This window comes from Amblyraja radiata, chromosome 23, assembly GCF_010909765.2.
Source record: "Amblyraja radiata isolate CabotCenter1 chromosome 23, sAmbRad1.1.pri, whole genome shotgun sequence".
Taxonomy (NCBI): domain Eukaryota; kingdom Metazoa; phylum Chordata; class Chondrichthyes; order Rajiformes; family Rajidae; genus Amblyraja; species Amblyraja radiata.
In genome coordinates this window covers 36,087,126-36,108,984 of record NC_045978.1, presented here as the reverse complement: position 1 = coordinate 36,108,984, position 21,859 = coordinate 36,087,126, and the positions used below count along the sequence as shown (strand labels likewise).

Here is a 21,859-nt window from a genome sequence, read left to right as displayed (position 1 = left end):
TCCCAGCCCCTATGCAGAATAAGGTTGCCAACCTCTGAACTATGCCATGTACTCAATATGCATGTTGCCACCCAGTTTCATTTGTCACAATCTAACAACCGATACTATAGTTTCTTCCTGCTCTTTTTTTCTCTCTGCTAATCAACCCTCTGTCAAATGCCAAATTATTACCCTCAAACTCATGCCCTTATCTTGAGCAGTTCATTTTTATATGGGTCCTTATCAAATGTAATTTGGAAATCCAAATCTACTGATATCCACTTTTATCTGCCTGCTAAAGAGGATCTACCTCTTCAAAGAAATCTGATGTTTGATTAATATTAAATATCTTTTGTGAAAGACTGTTGGCTTTGCCTAATCATGTTTTCTGTTATCACTGCCTCAACAATGGATTGCAGTGTTGGCCCATTAATAGATAAAGTGTACAGTCACAATCTTTTTCCTAGGGTGGGGGAGTCTTAAACTGAAGGGCACAGATTTAATGTAAGAGGGGACACATTTAAAGGGCACCTGAGGTCAACTTTTTAATACAGAGGGTGATGGGAATATGAGAAGAGTTGCCAAAAGAAGTGGTAGAGGTTAGTATCCTAAATCTGTGCACTGTGGATGACTTGATTGTAATCATGTATAGTCTTGCCGCTGTCTGGATAGCAAGCAACAAAAAAGCTCTTCACTCTACCTCGGTAGATGCTAAAATAAACTAAGCTACAATTACAATGTTTTGAAAATATTCAGACTAGTAAATTAAAAGGAAAGATTCACTGGTAAGAAGGAACTGCTGATGCGAATATCGACACAAAAAGCTGGAGTAACTCAACGGGTCAGACAGCATCTCCAGAGAAAAGCAATAGGTGACGTTTTGGGTCAAGACCCTTCTTCAAAAGTCTGAAGTAGGTTCTCAACACGAAACGTCACCTAAAGGATGTCAACGCAAAACGTCACCTATTCCTTTTCTCCAGAGATGCTGCCTGACCCGCTGAGTTCCTCCGGCTTTTTGTGTCCATTCAAGATTTACAGGGACATGAGCCAAAAGCAGGCAAATGAGACCAGCTCGAGTATACCACTCGATTGGCGTGAATGAGTTGGTCCAAAGGGACTGTTTCCATGCCGTACAACTCTGTAACTCTTCGTACACCCGAGGTGGTCGCTTGGCAAAGCATGAGCAGGGTTGGAGTCACGTCAAATCTCAGAGTAAATCACCACTGTTAAACACAGACTTCAAAATAATTCTGTGTTTTTCTACTTGTCATGCCTTGCTTTGTCCCATCAGTCATTACTGATCTGACCAGTAACACTGCCCTATTCTCCACATTTATTAAACTTTCTGTGTTTTGCTCTGAGATATATCAAGGGCATTTATATTTGGATCAAAACAATTATAGACAAAACAAATGCTGATAACTTTAGAATGAAAACTAACTTGCATTGAGTCATAGAGTGATACAGAGTGAAAACAGGCCCTTCGGCCCAACATGCCCACGCCGGCCAATATGTCACAGCTATACTAGTCCCACCTGCCTGCGTTGGGCCCATATCCCTCCAAATCTGTCCTATCCATGTACCTGTCCAACTGTTTCTTAAATGTTGGGATAGTCCCTGCCTCAACTACCTCCTCTGGTAGCTTGTCCCATATACCCACCACCCGTTGTGTGAAAAAGTTATCCCTCAGATTCCTAATAAATCTTTTCCCCTTCACCTTAAACCTATGTCCTCTGGTCCTCGATTCACCTACTCTGGGCAAGAGACTGTGCATCTACCAGATCTATTCCTTTCATGATTTTATCCACCTCTATAAGATCACCCCTCATCCTCCTGCACTCCAAGGAATAGAGTCCCAGCTTACTCAACTTCCCCCTAAAGCTCAGACTCTCTAGTCCTGGCAACATCCTCGTAAATCTTCTCTGTACCCTCTCCAGATTGACCACATCTTTCCTATAACACGGTGCCCAGAACCGAACAGAATGCTCTAAATGCGGCCTCACCAACGTCTTACACAACTGCAATATGACCTCCATTGAGTCCGTAAAGTTAAAAGAAGTGGCCAAAGATTTCATGGTCAAAGAGTCATTCAGTACAGAAACAAGCTCACCAGCCCAATTCATCCATGGCAACCAAGATGTCCTATCCAAGGTGGTCCCATTTTCCTACGTTTGGTCCATATCCCTCTTCACCGAAGATATTTTGAAAAGGTGCGTTAAAAAGCTCTTTAATTTGTTTTGCGCCTTTCACTAAAATAGAGAGGTATGGAAAGTACTTGGATTGCCAGAGCACAATATGCTATGGGCCAAGCGTTGGTGAATAGGATTAATATAGATGAGTATATGATGATTTGACACATCATCAGGGGGGCGAAGGGTTTATTTCTGTGCTGTATGTTTGATTATCTCAGGAGATATTCATTTGCTTTCCAGCCAGTTAAGTACTTTGGAAGTCACTCATTGAAGCTGCATTTGGGGTGGTAAACCTTCAGAGATGTAGGCAATGCCTTAATATGGACTCTTCGGCCTGTTTACTGCAACTCCCAATACACTAAAGTGATGGTGACCAGAGAATCTACATCAACATTATTGACTGAGGAGTGAATATCAGTCAGGGTGCTAGGATACTCCCTATTGCACAAGGCTGATAAGCTGAGCATTCTGTTCCACTACATTCCTTCTTCACTCTATTGAGATGCTTTCCTGTCTTTAACATCTGACTCGATCCAACCTAAGGCTGCTCCACGAACAGTGTGGCAACTGTTACAGCCTGGTTAACAAGCTTGGTGGCATGGCGGTAGAGTTGCTGCCTTACAGCACCGAGTTTGATCCTGACTACAGGTGCTGTCTGTACAGAGTTTGTACGTTCTCCCCGTGACCTGCGTGGGTTTTCTCCGGGATCTCTGCTTTCCTCCCACACTCCAAAGACGTGCAGGTGTGTAAGCTAATTGGCTTGGTATAATTGTAAATTGTCCCTAGTGTGTGTAGGATTGTGTTAATGTGCGGGGAGCGCTGGTCGGTGCGGACTCGGTGGGCCGAAGAGCCTGTTTCCACGATGTATTTCTAAGCTAAATTAAACTAAACTTAGATCTTTGAAGGAACTCTTGAACCCATGGCCTTCATAACACAAACTTACTGATGTTATCAGTTGCACCTCAACACACCATACAGAAGATGGGACGAAAGACTATGTTCGGGCAAGTTAAACATAACAGACTAGGTGGATACAAAGCCAAGCAGATGCTAAAGATGGAAATACCACATTGGCATGATTGGGAAATTATTAAATACCACGATTAATAGAAGTGAAAAGCACTTGCCTGAATCACAAGCTGCGTGTCTATTGCAGTGTGTGCCTTTGGTCCACTCCCGCTGGTAAAACCCTGGTGTACAAGGCTGACACGAGGAGTATTTTTCCGATCCACTACATTCATGCACCAGGTACGAGCCTGAAAAATATTAAAGCCATTTGAGATCTTCCCACATTGCACCAGAAGATAGATGCCTCAGAACAGTAGTATAAGGGTTATAATGCTATGAGAATCAAGGCAGCAGTAAATAGAATATCACAGTAAATTATCCCATGCCCATGAACTACTAGCAGGCAACACACCTGGGTGGGAGGTTGCAACCTTCATGTGGTCCACCCTGTTTAAACTAATGCAATCAACCCGACTCGCACAAACAAATAGATGTAGTTTTTCATGCCACATGATCTACAACTTTAGGCTCTTCACACCATACGCAAGAAGACGAAGAAGACGAAGAAGGCAGAACATCTCAGCCTCAAGAAACTGTAGGAAGTGAACTGCAGACGCTGGTTTAAACGGAAAATAGACTCAAAAAGCTGAAGTAACTCAGTGGGACAAGCAGCATCTCTGGAGAGAAGAAATGGGTGATGTTTCAGGTTTAGACCCGTCTTCAGTCTGAAGAAGGGTCTCAACCCGAAACGTCACCTATTCCTTCTCTCCAGGGATGCTGCCTGTCCTACTGAGTTACTCCAGCTTCATGTGTCTATCTTCAGCCTCATGGAACTTACGTACTTCACAAGGTACTCATGGTGAACACCATGTTGTAGGGTACATGAAATTACAGATGCTGATTTACAAACAAAATGTCAACAGACATAACCAGTGACCATAGATAGACACAAAAAGCTGGAGTAACTCAGCGGGTCAGACAGCATCTCTGGAGAAAAGGAATAGGTGACGTTTCCGGTCGAGACCCTTCTTCAGACTGAGAGTCGGGGGGAAAGGGAAACGAGAGATATATACGATGATGTAGCGAGATATAGAACCAATGAATGAAAGATATACACAAAAGTAACAATGATAAAGGGAACTTTATCGATTAGTTCAAACAGAACAAGTTGTCTTACAAATATAGGTTGTGCACGCCATACGCAAGAAGAAGATCTTTTGTTTGTTAGATGAGAATGAGTACAGACAATGAGACTCAACAAGACGACTTTGAAGTGAGAGAGAGGGGATACTTGAAGTTAGAGAAATCAATATTCAAACCACTGGATTGTAAGCCGCACAAGCGAAATATGAGATGTACCAGTCACCATGCTGTGAGTGGTTACTTTCATCAGAGGGGAGCCCAGTTTAAGACCATGCACAATTTAAAACCAGCCTTCATCGGTTAAAGGGGAGGTGTATTGGGACTCCCAGCAATTCAGTAAGTAAGTTGTATTTATATAGCACGTTTTAAGTCAACTCGCATTGACATCAAAGTGCTTTACATAAAATAGTGAGATTAAACGAATTTACCAGTTTGAAGTTTGATCTGTATTTTATGAGGAGTTACGATGAGGGATTACGTGAAGAACCCGTCCAGCACGCATGCGCGACATACTTCAAAGCAGCGGTGTGGAATCACAGAAACAACACAAATTGAAATAAACATAGTAAAGAAAAGGAGAACTAAGTTACCAGTTGATATCTATTATTGAGGGTGAGAGCAGAGGGCACGTAATCCCTCATCGTAACTCCTCATACAATACAGATCAAACTTCAAACTGGTAAGTTCTCGTTTAATCTTACTATTTTACTTCGGAGTCACGTGAGTGACTACGTGAAGATTTTAAAGCTCTGTGATTTCAAACCGTGTAACAGTTCATACTTCACTCGCTGCCGAAGTCATTCAAGGGAGGAAGTATGTTATCGTAATTAACCATGAATCTGTTTGTAAAACAATAATGGTATTTATTAAACAATAACAAAACTAAACAAGGCTTAAATTATATATTTGCAGATTCTAAAATTCTGTCTGCAAATGAAACAGGTTCTAACGGCTTATTGTAGATCGTTTGATACGTTTTCTCCATAAACCACCCCGCTGTAGCCAGGATGTGGTCCAATGGCACGTCCATCCTTTTAGCCGCCGATGTGGATGCTGCCCTGGTGGAGTGAGATGTATATATGTCAGTATTTACTCCAGCAGCTCCTAGTACCTGCTTGAGCCATCTTGAGATGGTTTGGCTCGACACCGGACCATGAGGTTTCTTGTGGCTGACCCATAGGGCTTTTTCTCTCCCTCGGGAATCCCTTGTCGTGTTGATATAGTTGAGTAGGTGAGTCATGACACATAACCGTGGTTCAGGTGGGTATGCCCGGAAATCCATAACTAGACCTGAAGTTCCTGGTCTGCTTTGCTTCACCAATTCCTGAATTGTGAAAGTAATGCGGTCTGGTGTTATCACCATACTGTCCAGACGCAGTAAGTGGAGAGACTGGACCCTTTGTGCTGAGACAAGTGCCATCAGCATGACCGTCTTCAGGGTTAGCTGTTCCAGGGTGAGTGACCTGGTTGGTGACCATCCCCTTAGGTATGTCAGGACCACACTGACATCCCAGATTTGAGTGTACCTTGGTCTGGGTGGGTTAGAGTTGAATATTCCTCTCATGAGTTTGATCACCAGCGGGTGTGACACTATGGCTTGTTTTCCTGGTGCCTGCGTTAAGTAGTTTGATAAGGCACTTCTGGCGGTATTAATTGCGCTGTAGCTCAAACCTTCATTATGGTGAAGGCCGGCCAGGAACTCCAGTACATTGGTTATGGTTGTGGATGAATAAGTAGTCCCGGTATTAGAACAGCATCTTTCCCACTTCCTGATGCTCGACAAATATTGCTTTCTAGTAGATTCTCGGTGGGATGCTGTCATGGTGTTGATGGTCCTGTCAGATAATCCCAGGCCCAGCAGTGGTCTTTTCAAAATCTGCAACCCAGTAGTTTGATTCTGTCATGGCATGGATGACTTATGCCTGACACCGGGTGAGTTAATAAATCTGGGCTACTGGGAATGGTCATAGGGGTTTCGATGACCATGTCGAGGACCACTGGGAACCACGGCTGTGTAGGCCAGTCGGGTACTATCAAAATACCTGAAGCAGAGTCCATCTGTATTTTGCGTAGTCCCCGACTGATGAGGCAGAAGGGGGGGAAAGGCATAAAAGAAAAAGTTTCCCCAATCCAGCGCGAACGCACCTATCGCTGCTGCCTCAGGATCTGGTTCCCAAGCGACATACATAGGTACCTGGTGATTTAGTCTGGATGCAAAGAGATCACCATTGAAAAAGGTTAAAAAAATATAAAGAAAATGGACACAACACATTATAGAGTTCAACACAAACGTTCCCCCACAGCAGACTCAAAAATTTCCACTGTGGGGAAAGGCACCAGAAAGTTAAGTCCTCTTCCTCTGAAACACCCGAGGTCGGGACCCATTTGTGGCCTTGCAGCCAGTCCGATGATTTTCAGGGCCCTCTTGCCGTGAAGATGGAACTCCAGCGTCGGGTGAAACAATTCCTCAAGCGACTTGGAAAGTCTGGAGCGTCTGCCTCCTCCCCGGAGACCGGAGACCGAGGCACTTGTAGCCCTCAGGCCACGCCGGTTGGAGCTCCGACCCCGGCGAACTCGATCCCTGGCTCCGCGGCACTCCAAATCCAGCGCCGCCCGCGGCCGGACGCCCGCAGCCCCAGCTCCGCGATTTTGGGAGTCGGCGACCACGGCGCTCCGGAGCTTACCGCACGGCGACCCAGCAAGGCATCGCCCGCTCCCTGTTGGTATCCCAGCGCTGAACCGCCGCCGAAGCTGTAGTCCCGGCCGGTCCCAACAGGAAACGCCACTCCACTCTCGATGGTAGGCCGCGAGGACGGGGCGAAAAAGCAGCTCGGAGGGATGCTGCCTCTCCGACCAGGTAGGGGACTAAGAAATAAAGTCCCGTCCCCCCCCCCCCCACCCACCACATAAAAGACCTCCAACTAACTAACTAATCTTTTTTTAACAGGACTTAAAATAAAAAAAAGGTGAAGCGACGGACTGCGGGCAGGCTGCCATACACAGACGGCGCCCACTCCTGCACATCCGCCATCTTTAGGTAAGAAGGACCCAGACCCAGGAGATGTTGGGAGTGAAGCCTGTGAGGGTCCTTTATCCTCACTGGGGAGTGGGAGGGGAGACCACAGTGGCAATCAATGTCAGAAGTCAAACCCTGGGATTCCAGGTGCACTGCTGTGCAAAATCCAGTGACCTCCCATAAGCAGTCGCAGTCAGTCAATGTGTCTCCAAACCCCAGGTCCTAGCAAACAGCCTGCTGGATGCAACATTGATAGCTGGTGACAGGAAACATGCTCATCATCAACACCAAAAGCTCACACTCACACTGCCTCACACTCATCCCTGTAATCATGATGTTCCCCCATGACACACACTTGCACACCTACATGCAGGTGCAGCAAGTAGTTAAGAAGCCAGGTGGTAATCGGGCCTTACAAGAAGACTCGCGTACAAGATTAAAGCAGAGGATGGACACAAAAAGCTGGAGTAACTCAGCGGGTCAGACAGCTTCTCTGATGGTGGCAGCAGGGTGGAGCAGCGGTAGAGTTGCTGCCTTACAGCACTTAGAGCACCAGAGACCCAGGTTTGATCCCGACTATGGTGCTGTCTGTACATAGTTTGTACGTTCTCCCCATGACCGCGTGGGTTTTCTCCGAGATCTTCAGTTTCTTGCCACACTCCAGAGACGTACAGGTTTGTAGGTATCAATTGGTTTGATATAAATGTAAAAAATTGTCCCTAGTATGTGTAGAATAGTGTTAATGGGCAGGGGTCGTTGGTCGGTGCAGACTCGGTGGGCAGAAGGACCTGTTTCCGCTCAGTATCTCTAAACTAAACTAAAAGGAATAGGTGACGCATCGGGTCGAGACCTTTCTTCAGACAAGGTGAAAGCAGTCATACTGTAACTTCATTGGCACTAGGTAAGATCACACATGAAGGACTGTGTACTATTTGGTCTTCTTACCTAAAAGAGTATATACCGGCCAACATGTCCCAGCTACACTGGTCCCACCTGCCTGCGCTTGGTCCATATCCCTCCAAACCTGTCCTATCCATGTACCTGTCCAACTGTTTATTAAACGTTGGGATAGTCCCTGCCCCAACTACCTCATCTAGCAGCTTGTTCCATACACCCACCACTCTTTGTGTGATAAAGTTACCCCTGAGATACCCTTCACCTTGAAGCTATGTCCTCTGGTCCTCGATTCCCCTACTCTGGGCAAGAGACTCTGTGCATCTGCCTGATCTATTCCTCTCATGATTTTGTACACCTCTATAAGATCACCCCTCATCCTCCTGCACTCCAAGAAATAGAGACCCAGCCTACTCAACCTCTCCCTATAGCTCACCCCCTCTAGTCCTGGCAACATCCTCATAAATCTTCTCTGAACCCTTTCAAGCTTGACAATATCTTTCCTATAACATGGTGCCCAGAACTGAACACAATACACTAAATGCAGCCTCACTAATGTCTTCTACAACTGCAACATGACCTCACAATTTCTATACTCAATACTGACTGATGAAGACCAATGTGCCAAAAGCCTTTTTGGCCACGTTATCGACCTGCGACTCGACCTTCAAGGAGCCATGCACCTCCTAGATCTTTCTGCTCTACAACACTAGTCAGAGGCCTACCGATCACTGTATAGGTCCCAAAATGCAACACCTCACACTTCGCTGTATTAAATTCCATCAACCATTCCTCAGCCCACCTGGTTACTCGATCCAGATCCTGCTGCAATCTTTCACAACCATCTTCACTATCTGCAAAACCACCCACTTTTGTATCGTCAGCAAACTTGCTAATCTTGCCCTGTATGTTCTCATCCAAATCATTGATGTAGTTGACTCACAGTAACGGGCCCAGCACCAAACCCTGAGGCACACCACTTGTCACAGGCCTCCAGTCCGAGAAGCAACCTTCCACCATCACCCTCTGCTAATGTAAATCCTGGCCAAAAAGGAGCAGGAATAGAACCAAAATTTAGCAGAGGATTCATGCATTGTACAGCCATTTTGGTATAGTCTGCGTTTCTGTGTATAATAAAACAAGCTGCTGACTGGTGCCAGTAAGTCTAGGTCCCAGATCAATGTTGCAGATAAGAAATGTATGAGTATTTCTTCAATTGACAGAAGGAATGAGATTTTTGCAGAGGACAACCAAAGTAGTATCTATGCATGAAGTTGATTGGATTACTGCAAACGAATTGTAAATGATGTAAATAATGTTGTGAGACAGTTACCCTGCTGTTTGTTGATTGGCCAAAGTGTTAAGCCCTGGCAGGTAGTGTTCCAGGGTAAATGTTGCATTATTCAGTTAAGTTAGCTTCCTTCCAGAAGCTTCTCCTGGAAATAATGTATAGGAGACTCTGTTATTGGTTTTGGGGGAACTGTCATTAATGTACTGATGTAATTAATATGTTTGATTGGATTGTAAAGAGACCACCCCTATGTAGTTCAGCCCCTCAAGGTTCGTGGACCTATAAAAGGTGGCTCCATCTTAATTCAAGGTCGATCTTCTGGAAGTGCACTTGGGACTGTGTGACCTTTTGGAGTGTTTCTGCTTGCATGAGGCTGAAGGGCTAGGCCAGGCAGAGACAAGGATCGAAACCCCGGGTGGTTTAGGCATCGTATCAGGGAATTTGCTGTTCCATCTAAAAATAAAGAATAGTTGTTCCAGTGCTTGACTGAACTAGACTGGGGGGATAATCTTGAGAAGAGCGTATTTACACTTCCTTCCAATTTGCTATCCATTTAGCTATCTCTCCTTGGGTCCTCGATATCTGAATTGTCATTGCCAAAGATTTTCCCTGACTTCAGCTTGTGACCCATGACGGTATTAAGCCCTTGCCACAAACACTTGACACCCACTTGATTCAATTGAGCCTCCAGCTTGTTTTGTCAGTCTCTCTTAGCATCCATGATATGCTTACTTGACCTTCTTGTACAGCGCTGGAACATTCTTCTCAAAGCCCTTCGATCTGGACTTTTGCAGAATCTCCCTGTTCATTCAAGGTTTTGGGTTAGGATAGATCTTGATTATCTTTGTCGGGAAGCAGTTGTCAATGCAATTCCAGAACTCATTCAACCTGGATGTTGTCTGTTGTGATTTGACACATTGAGAAATGTAGGGGCTTTAGGCATTTTACCACACCCCATGTACTGTAAGTATTGTAGGTGGTTGAAATGGTGATTATTTTTGCCGCACCAGTCCACTAGTTGTTTTACTTCCTCTCTGTACATTGATTCGTCATCTCCGCTGATGAGTCCCACCACTGTTGTGTCATCCGCAAATTTGATGATCTTATTGTCCCTGAATCTGGCAGCACAGTCATGTGTGAGCAATGATGTGGGTTGGGGCCTTCTTCACATCTCTTTGTGCTCATTGCTCCAATTCAAGGACAAGATTGACATGGCTCATGTGTCTGCTGCAGGTCTGTCGATGTTCATACTTTATGATGACAATACTTTATTGTCACTTGGTCCTAGCTAGGCACAGTGAAATTCTTTGGGGGGTTTTTTTGTTAAAGTCCTCAGCCATTTCCACATTCCCCATTAAAATTAAATTATCCCCTCTTTGTTTGCAAGGAACCCACACTTGCCCTCAATATTTTATTTCCTTTTTAAACATTTGTAGCTGTTCGTAAAGCATTGACGGGTTACAAGAGGAGGTTGGAGACCCCAGAAGCAGCCGAGAGGAAGGCTGACGATCCCAGGAGCTGCCAAGAGGGAGAATGATGTCCCATGTAGCAACCGAAAGGGAGACCCACGATGGGTAGAGCAGTTTAATGATATAAGATACATTTATTTGTCACATGTACCAATTGGTACAGTAATGACTAGCCCACTGCAGCAGAGGTTAATACTGTGCAGCCCACAGCCTTCATAACATCGACATTTAGGCATGGCCATGTGATTGACCTCTGCGTGCCCCATTGACAGGGGGCAACATCCACTGGTCGCACAGTTATGAGGTGAAAACAAGCTGAAATAATTCTGGTTCTGAAAATCAAACAACTGGCTTCAGTTTTCAATATTGACACCCACTTCCCCAAATGGAAAATGTTTTCTACCTCACACAAACACTGGCCTCGTCCTCAGGAGTGTACAGTTCATGAGAAGGAAACGTAAATTTGGGAAGTGCAACCAGCTCCAATCTTTACACTTCACTCCTATTTTGCAGTGATGCATTCGAGTGGGATTAATGAGGGACATTGTGCAGTAAATGGCAGAAATGTAAAGGGCATGAAGGAATAGATGGCCAGCTCTTTGCTGGTCTATGCACAGATGAAGCTATAGTTCCTATCATAATATACATAGATGACAGGTGAGAGGTCTGGCTGTATTATCAGAGCAGTGAATAGCAAGGAAGATATGGTAAATCTTAACAGAATAAACTTGAGGCCTCAAGTATACGGTATTTAATTCCAGGCACCATACTTTAAGATAATTCAGGACTTGTGCAGTAAAGAAAACAAACTGTGTAGGAAGAAACTGCAGATGCTGGTTTACATCGAAGATAGACACAAAATGCTGGAGTAACTCAGTGTAGCAGGCAGCATCTCTGGAGAGAAGAAAAAAGCGACATATTGAGTCGAGAACCTTCTTCAGTCTCACCCCGAAATGTCACCCATTCCTTCTCTCCAGAGATGCTGCCTGTCCCGCTGAGTTAATCCAGCATTTTGTGTCTACCAAGGAAAACAAACTCCCTGGAATGGTAGCAGTTTTGGGGGAGAGATTGGAGAAGTGAACACAATTCTCATCATGGCATTGATTGATATTTCTTAGAGATATCCAGCACAAACAAGGCCATTCAGCCCACCCTGTCCATGCTGACCATCAAGTAACCATCTCAACTAATCCCATTCACCAGCATTCACAAGCAGATGCAATAACAGCATTTATAAGATTTTTGGACAGGCACAGGGAGAGGAAACGTTTGTCGGGAAATGTGTCAAACGTAGGCAACTGCCATGATGCAGGGGTTGCATGTACATGTAACTTCCCAGCAGTAATCAAACAACCTGATTGTCTGCAAATATTGTAGCTGCCAGTTCAGGACAAGAGGCCATAAGAGATAATAGACAATAGACAATAGCTGCAGGAGTAGGCCATTCGGCCCATCGAGCCAGCAACGCCATTCAATGTGATCATGGCTGATCATCCCATTTCCTTTGGAAACTGACAAGGCAATACCTTCTATGGTAATTAGAACACTTTCCCTTCTGCCTGCATTCATTTTCGACTCCCTGTGAATTGTACAATATGCTTACCTTAAAAGAGTAAGTTATTAATTGATTGTTGTCATATTTAAGCTTTCCTGTTGTAAAAAGCCAATTGTAATGTATGATGGGATTTGGACAACTCCCATCATGACAAGGGTTTTTTTAACTGAAGTTGAATAGTTCACAGCTCTCTTGCAAGGTTTTTTATGTAAATTGAAGAGGTTAATCAGATAAGAAGGGGCTCAGAGGATGCCATTTGGGGTGATTGGCTTTTGGCAAAGAGTAAAAAACAACTCCATATTTGGAGGTGGCTGATGGTTTTTGTACATTACATCATGCAATTAGTTTTATATCTGTACGTATATAAACTTGCATTTTCTGGTATTTATTTGTGTGTGCTGCTGGAGATTCAGATGTGAAACTGTTGGCTCTGGGTCTCTAAGTCCACACCCGTCAGACGTTAAATTAAAGCTTTGTATTGTCTTAAGAATTTGTACTATGTCTATCTTTTTCAGTGAACTTTTCCAACCTTAAATATTTGAAATACTGTAGTTGCATTGCTTTTAGCTTTCATGAAAATGTTGATCGAGGCTTTTGATGAGAATTATGAACAATATTGATAAAATGCAATCTCGCTGGCCCTCCACTCAGCTCTGGACCACTTGGACGACAAAAACTCATATGTCAGGCTGTTATTCATCGATTACAGCTCGGCATTTAACACAATCATCCCCTCCAAGCTGGTTACCAAACTCGCAGAACTGGGTCTCTGCGCATCCCTCTGCAATTGGATACTCGACTTCCTCATTCACAGACCACAGTCTGTTCGTATTGGTGGAAATGTGTCAGCCTCGATAACAATCAGCACGGGAGCACCTCAAGGCTGCGTGCTCAGCCCCCTGCTGTACTCACTCTATACTCATGACTGCGTAGATAGTCACTGTGCGAACTCCATCATCAAGTTCGCTGACAACACCACTGTTGTGGGACGTATCACTGATGGGGATGAGTCAGAGTATAGAAGAGAGATCGAGCAACTGTCCATATGGTGCCAGCGCAATAACCTGGCCCTCAACACCAGCAAAACCAAGGAACTGATTGTGGACTTTGGAAGAAGTAGGAGGGGAACCCACAGCCCAATTTGGTTGAAAGGGTCAAGAGCTTCAAATTCCTGGGCATGCACATCTCTGAAGATCTTTCCTGGTCCGAGAACACTAATGCAATTATCAAGAAAGCTCATCAGCACCTCTACTTCCTGAGAAGATTACGGAGAGTCGGTTTGTCAAGGAAGGCTCTCTCTAACTTCTACAGGTGCACAGTAGAGAGCATGCTGACCGGTTGCATCGTGGCTTGGTTCGGCAATTTGAGCGCCCTGGAGAGGAAAAGACTACAAAAAATAGTAAACACTGCCCAGTCCATCATCGGCTCTGACCTTCCTTCCATCGAGGGGATTTATCGTAGTAGCTGCCTCAAAAAGGCTGGCAGTATCATCAAAGACCCACACCATCCTGGCCACACACTCATCTCCCTGCTACCTTCAGGTAGAAGGTACAGGAGCCTGAAGACTACAACAACCAGGTTCAGGAATAGCTACTTCCCCACAGCCATCAGGCTATTAAACCTGGCTCGGACAAAACTCTGATTATTATGAACCCATTTTCTGGTATTTGCGCTTTATCAGTTTATTTATTCATGTGTGTATATATTTATATTATGGTATATGGACACACTTATCTGTTTTGTAGTAAATGCCTACTATGTTCTGTGTGCTTAAGCAAAGCAAGAATTTCATTGTCCTATACAGGGACACATGACAATAAACTCACTTGAACTTGAAAAAGGAGCTCAATTGTTAGACATTTTTAAAACCTTTCGTAATCCGCTTGTCAGTGATCCAGTGTCAGTTTCAATCCAGTATCAGTCCATTTTTATCTATATTAATTTGGTTTATAAGCCAGCTTTGGTGCTGTGATTCACCAATCGAGGTAAATTTCACGTTTCAAAATACCATTTCAACCAACTTGTTTATTAACACTTGATCATGAGTTTTAGATTTTTTTCTCTTATTCTCGGTTTTCATTTTCTACATCATTCATTTTTTGCAAAGGGAGCAGGATATTTTTTGCAGAATTAAATAAACTATAGGGGACGGCACAGTGGCGCAGCGGTAGAGTTGGAGCCACAGAGTGCTTACAGCACCAGAGACCCAGGTTCGATCCCGACTACGGGCGCGGTCTGTACGGAATTTGTTCGTTCTCTCCGTGACCTGCATGGGTTTTCTCTGAGATCTTCAGTTTCCTCTCACACTCCAAAGACGTACAGGTTTGTAGGTTAATTGGCTTGGTATAAATGTAAAATTGCCTCTAGTGTGTGTGAAGGATAGTGTTGATGTGCGGGGATCGCTGGTCGGCGCGGACTCGGTGGGCCTAAAGGCCTGTTTCCGCGCTGTATCTCTGAACTAAATAAACTAAATAACATATTAAATTGAACCAATCCAGTGAATTCCTTGACTGAAGATGACTGCACAGATGGTTTGCTCAGTTTTGCACTCTTCAAAGAGAGGACCATCTGTTTTGTTTTAATACAATGAGGCACAGCAAAATGTTCCCATTCTCTTGGCTGAACTGAATATAAATCATGGCAAGCTTCCCATTTCAGAATTCCCTTCCCATTTCACATGTGGGGTCATTGCCATTGAGAGGAAAACATCCTAAAAGAACGCATCTCCACTTATCACATGGGATTCAGCAGGAAATGGGGGTTTTTGCTCGGGTAATTGCGATATGGACTGTGTTCCAGAAACATGCTCCTCCAGGGTCGATCTGTTCGTGTGATTCAGGAAGTGCAGCAAAGGTGCAAAAGACGGGTTCCCGTAAAGGGAGGGAGCACTTGGGCTATCCTTTGAGAAAAGATTAAGCAAAGAAGGACTACGCTGTGTAAACATAGAAAATAGGTGCAGGAGGAGGCCATTCGGCCCAGCACCGCCATTCATTATGATCATGGCTGAGCGTCCCCAATCAATAACCCGTGCCTGCCTTCTCCCCATATCCCTTGATTCCACTAGCCCCTATAGCTCTATCTAGCTCTCTCTTAAATCCATCCCGTGATTTGCCCTCCACTGCCCTCTGTGGCAGGGAATTCCATAAATTCACAACTCTCTGGGCGAAAAAGTTTTTTCTCACCTCAGTCTTAAATGGCTTCCCCTTTATTCTAAGACTGTGGCCACTGGTTCTGGACTCACCCAACATTGGGAACAGTTAGGTAGAGTTTAGAAGAATGAGAAGTGATCTCATTGATACGGGGATGGACAAGCGGAAGAAGATTTGATACTTCTTCTTGCTGAGATGTCTATCACCAGAAATAACCATCTCTCAGAAAAATAAGTTAAGCAATCAGTTCTGAACTGAGAACAAATGCAATGCAGGAGTAGAGAAACTCTTCTCTAGAGGGTTTGGAAGTTGCAGAGTATATTCAAGAAAGAAGTCAAATATTATGGGAATGAAACGAGAGGGTTTGCACAGAACTTTTCTTCTTTCTTTCCCTTTTTTCCTTTTCCCTTTCTTTCCCTTTTTTCCTTTTTCCTTTTTTCCGACTTAGTTATTAGTTTATAAAATGTTAAAATTGAAGCAGCACGAAAATTGTATAATTGTTATGTCGATTACTTTCTTCTTGTACAATCGCTTCTAATAAAATAAATATTTATAAAAAAAAAAAAATTTAAATGATAGTGAGGTGAACGCTCTCATTGAATGGTGAGCAGGCCTGATGGGCCAAATGGCCTACACCTGCATCTGCTTCTAATCTTCTTCTTACATTCAGCTGATCCTCTTCACTTCTATTCTGCTCTCTAATTTAAACCTTTTAACTTTACACAGTACAGTCTGAAATATTTCACCTTTGCCGTTTCCACAGACCCACAGAGCATTTTCGGCATTTCCTGTTTAAATTTCGCACCTGAAGTGGTCTTTGTTCCAAATTTGAAACTACTCTTCTTTCTCACAGTTCTTAAGCCAATCTTATTTTTCTTGTTTCATGTTTTGTTTCTCCTGCCAATCTCATTGCCGTTAAAATCCACATTTCTATTGTTTTAGTTCTAGAGATGGAGCAAGGAAACAGGTCCTTCAGCCCACCAATTCTATGCTGACCCGTACACTCTCCTCCTACACACTCCAGGGACAATTTACAATTATGCCAAGCCAATCAACCTACAAAGCTGTACGTCATTGGAGTATGGGAGGCTCCCGGAGAAAGCCCACGCAGGTCACGGGGAGAACGTACAAACTCCGTGCAGACAGCACCCGTAGTCAGGATTGAACACTGGCCTCTGGCGCTGTAAGGCAGCAACTCTACTGCTGCATCACCATGCCGCCCATTAGAGGTACTCACCAGGACCACATTTGAAGCAACATCGGCCTTCCTTTAGGTACTGGGTCTCATTGTCACAGTTGTTTGAGGAAGCACAAAGGCAAAACTGAAAATCAAACACAAACACAAAATGGTCAGAACAAGGAGTTGGGCTTCTTCATGCACCTTAATGAAAATCAGCCCCTGTTGAAAGTCAACCACTGAAAGCCCATGCATTGACAAAAGACTATCACTGAATAAAATGAAGGGCATTGTGAGGCAATGTGAGGCTGTTAAATGCATCGTGTCTGTCAGGTTTTGGTTGGGCTTTTAATTTAATCACAAGCACAGAGCAGTTCAAGTTATTCCTTTCAAGTGTATATTCAAATCCGTTTTCTAGCTGACCAATGCATGGTTTTACAATTGTATTGCATTGATTCATGGCATCTTTCAGTCGTCTACAGTCTAGATGAGAACCACAGCCTGTTCATTCTTTCCTGTGATATATAATCTCTTAGTTCTAACGGTACTGTTGCCTGGGTTTCAACAACTAAGTTACAGAGATAGGTTGAATAAGTTAGGTCTTTATTCTCTGGAGCGCAGAAGGTTAAGGGGGGACTTGATAGAGGTCTTTAAAATGATGAGAGGGATAGACAGAGTTGATGTGATCAAGCTTTTCCCTTTGAGAATAGGGAAGATTCAAACAAGAGGACATGACTTCAGAATTAAGGGACAGAAGTTTAGGGGTAACATGAGGGGGAACGTCTTTACTCAGAGAGTGGTAGCGGTGTGGAATGAGCTTCCAGTGGAAGTGGTGGCGGAAGGTTCGTTGGTATCATTTAAAAATAAATTGGATAGGCATATGGATGAGAAGGGAATGGAGGGTCATGGTATGAGTGCAGGCAGGTGGGACTAAGGGAAAAAAGTTGTTCGGCACGGACTTGTAGGGCCGAGATGGCCTGTTTCCGTGCTGTAATTGTTATATGGTTATATGGTATTGCACAAACTATTTTGCACCTTTTCTAGTTCCCTATAACGTGGAAAGCAGAACAGTACTGCCACTGTGTTATAACCAAGGTTCCACACAAGTTTCACATTCCTTCTCGTCATTTCAATTTTATCCCCCTGTGATTGCATTCTCAAAGCTGAAAAAATGATATTTCAGTCAAAAGCTGAGACAACAGAAAATATTATTTTTTTGGAGAGATTTATGTTTCCTTATACAGCTATCTCTCATGTAGCTGACATACCACACCGCTCTCTGGTCTAAAGGGTCTCGTCCCGAAACGTGACCTATTCCTTTTCTCCAAAGATGCTGTCAGATCCGCTGAGTTACTCCAGATTTTTGTGTCTATCTTCGGATTAAACTAAACATTATGTGGATGTCATAACCGTTCTGCCTGGGTCGTCTGTTGTCATTCAGAAATCCCACGTAGTATTTTTCCAGTAAATGCCACTTGCACATTTGGATCAGGAATGCAGCAAATGGCATTGATCCCAATGCATGGCCTGCAAATTGGACCACGTTTCCATCAGAGGAACTTGATCATTCCCAAGACAATTCAATCATCCGACCAGAACCTCATAATCATGTCCCTTTTTTCATTCTTTACCATTCAGCTTCTCCCACAGAAGTATCGTTCCTTGCCTCCCTCGTATCTGGGCTGCTTCTGCAGTTTTAATGTCCGCAGAAAAGTATTAACACAATGTGTAGGAAGGAACTGCAGATGCTGGTTTAAACCGAAGATAGACACAAACATGCAATGATAGACACAAAGTTCTGGAATAACTCAGCAGGACAGGCAGCATCTCTGGAGAGCTCTCCAGAGATGCTGCCCGTCCCACTGAGTTAGTCCAGCACTTTGAATATTTTCGGTTTAAACCAGCATCCTCCACAAATCCTCCAGTTCCTTCCTCCACAAACTCACAATGTATATATTTTGAAAAGTGACACTGGTGAACTAGCAAGGAAACACACAAACTATTTTTATTACTATCTGTGGTATAGTTACAAACTAGGCAGGCATATTATGTGATTCTCTGGTTCAATAGGATCATAAACAGAGAGAGACCAGCTTGCTTAAGGATTACTAAAATATTCCCTTCACTTTTATGGAGAAATGTATTTTGTCTATTCCCAACAGCGAGGTATACAATTCCAATAATCCCGCACACTTGGTACTTTGGTGGTCCGGACTGGCATATATTACACACTATTGAATATTACCATTATCAATACAGCAACACATTTTTAATCACTTTTTTAAATTATTTTACATAGTAGGACAATAATTTACTTCAGTGAAGCCACTGAGTTTAAAGGGAGCACGGGAAACAAGTCAAAACCCAGTGTGTTTAAAAGAAGTATTGGAATGAGGGTTAAGCGGGAGAGTGGTGAAGGCATTGATTAGTTGAGGAAGAGAATGGGGAAATGTGTCAAAAAAGGTCAGCAGCAAACAGGGCGTGTTTAAATGGAGTATAGGAAACGGGCCTCATTGAGTTTAAAAAGAGCGTGGGAAGAGGAACCAGTGAATTTAAAGGCAAAATATAAAACAGGAGCCTGATGAGTTTCGAAGTAGGATCCCAGTGATCATTGCACCTGGTCTGCTGTGTATGTGCACTCTGCTTCCAGTGATGCCAGCATATCTGTCTTGGAACAGGTCTAATGAACAGATGCCTTTGAAGCATCGATGCAGTAAACTTTCATCCAATAGTGGACAGCCAACAATGGACCATTGTGGGCTCTACCTTTCCTTGATCACCTGGCTGGCTTTTCACACCTGGCTGGCTTTGCACACCTTTCATTCATTTGTTCTTTGTACCATTTCATATCTCTAGTTTCCCTCTCCCTTACTCTCAATCTGAAGAAGGGTCTCGACCCGAAACATCACCTATTCCTTTTCTCCAGAGATGCTGCCTCTGACATACCTGTTGACATGTGCATGAAGGAAGTGCAGATGCCGGTTTAAACCGAAGATAGACACAAAAAGCTGGAGTAACTCAGCGGGACAGGCAGCTTCTCTGGAGAGAAGGAATGGGTGACGTTTCGGGTCGAGACCCTTATGACATACCTGTTCTTCTGCAAAAAATATTGTGTGAAATTATTTTTTACAGCTAGTTGAATGATGGGCGAGCTTTGATTGAACGCATTCCCTTGGGACAATCTCTCCCTGGCACTTTCCTGGAAAATCAGCCTGGCCTGTGCATCCAGGCCTTTAGGTTGTGATTCAAGCTCTGACCTCTTTAACTCAGATGCAAGCGTGCTAGCACTGAACCACAGTGAACACTGAGCAGCAAAGCCTCAGATGCTTGCGGCATGAACATGCAAGGTCACATATTGGGGAATTATGCAGCCAAGCAGGTCATGGTTGACTTCCTGTCTGCTCTGAGTTGGCGGCTCTCAGCAGGGTGAGCAGGTGAAGGCGACGCTGATTAATTCTTTCGAATTTAGCAGCAGAATAAAATCTCACAGATGCTGCTGGAGAAGCCTGTGTAAGACAGGACTACAGACGCTGGTTTACACTGAAGACGAGACACAAAATGCTGGAGTAACTCAGCAGGACAGGCAGAGTCTCCGGAGAGAAGGAATCCCTGAACTACATAGTTCTTGAACTGAGAGAAAGAAACTCTGAACTACATAGACTATTATTCTTATTATTGTACTATTATAGTTTGTTTTGTGTGTGTGTGTGTGTGTGTGTGTATGTGTGTGTGCGTGTGCGTGTGTGTGTGCGCGTGTGTGTGTGTGTGTGTGTGTGTGTATGCGTGTATGCGTGCATACATGTGCACATATATATATACATTCATTGTTCTACCTGGGTCATGTGACAATAAAACATTCTCGACTCCTGAGTGAGTTCTCAACGCCGCTCACTCTTGTACTCCAGATTCCCCGCGAAGAAAGAACCCCTTCATGCTTCCTGTAGGCTAAGCATAAGCATATCTTCATATGCTAAGGATGTGACTATTATAGTAGTCTGTGACTATAATGTCATGTGACTATAACTATTTTATCAGCACTTTCTCTGTACCTATAGTGCAATATTCTGCACAGTTTCCTTCCTTTTTTTTGCCCTACCTGTTGTACCCATATATGGAATGATGTGGGATGAAGTCTGAAGAAGAGTCCCAATCAGAAACAACCCGAAAAGTCACCTATGCTTTTCTCCAGAGATGCTGCCTGACCCGAGTTGTGTCTATCTTTGATATAAACTAGCATCTGCAGTTCCTTTTTACTACATATAGAATAATTGTACTCATGTATGGTACAATCTGCCCAGATAGCCAACAAAACACATTATCTCGGTACACCAGAATATGATAAACCAATGCTAATATCATGTTCAACATTCCATTTGCCAGCCTGACTGGTTGCTGAATTTCCACATTAGCTGCCAATATTTTGTGCTTTGGCACAGCGAGATCACACAGCGGACCAACATTTAGCTGTTCCGTGATGAAACTCATAGTTGAGGAAAACTACTACCACACTTTGACCTTCTAGACTACTCAAAACTTGCTTTCCGCCTTTGAAACATGTTCTCCTCATTTTCCCAACTTGCTCCAGAAAATCATGCACACATCAAGCTCTGCCATTTTTTATGACGTGAAAAGCCTCACATTTAAGTCCCAATACAGTCAAGAGGTGCCCCATGCAACTGATGGTAATGGGCAGTTTGATGTCCAGTTTAATGGGCATGTATGTCAGAGATGATTCTCTTGAACTTCTACAGTTGTACAGTAGAGAGCATATTGACTGGTTGCATCAGGGCCTGGTTCGGCAACTTGAATGCCCAAGACTGCAAAAAGTTGTGAACACTGCCCAGACCATCACGGGTTCTGACCTCCCCACCATCGAAGGGATTTACAGGAGTCGCTGCCTCAAAAAGGCAAAAAGGACCCGCACCATCCTGGCCACACACTCATCTCCCTGCTACGTTCAGGTAGAAGGTACAGGAGCCTAAAGAC

The 21,859-nt window shown here is 43.9% G+C and overlaps 1 protein-coding gene across 1 annotated transcript in view; it reads right to left on the bottom strand.

The window, feature by feature from the left end:
* LOC116986489 (tumor necrosis factor receptor superfamily member 5-like) overlaps positions 1–21,859 on the bottom strand; it is a 75,076-nt gene that overhangs the window by 25,658 nt on the left and 27,559 nt on the right. The window contains exons 2-3 of the mRNA XM_033042071.1: positions 16,934–17,018; positions 3,299–3,427 (exon numbers count right to left, since the gene is read on the bottom strand). Of these exons, the coding sequence (XP_032897962.1) occupies positions 3,299–3,427; positions 16,934–17,018 (214 nt within the window). The remainder of the gene's footprint in view (positions 1–3,298; positions 3,428–16,933; positions 17,019–21,859) is intronic.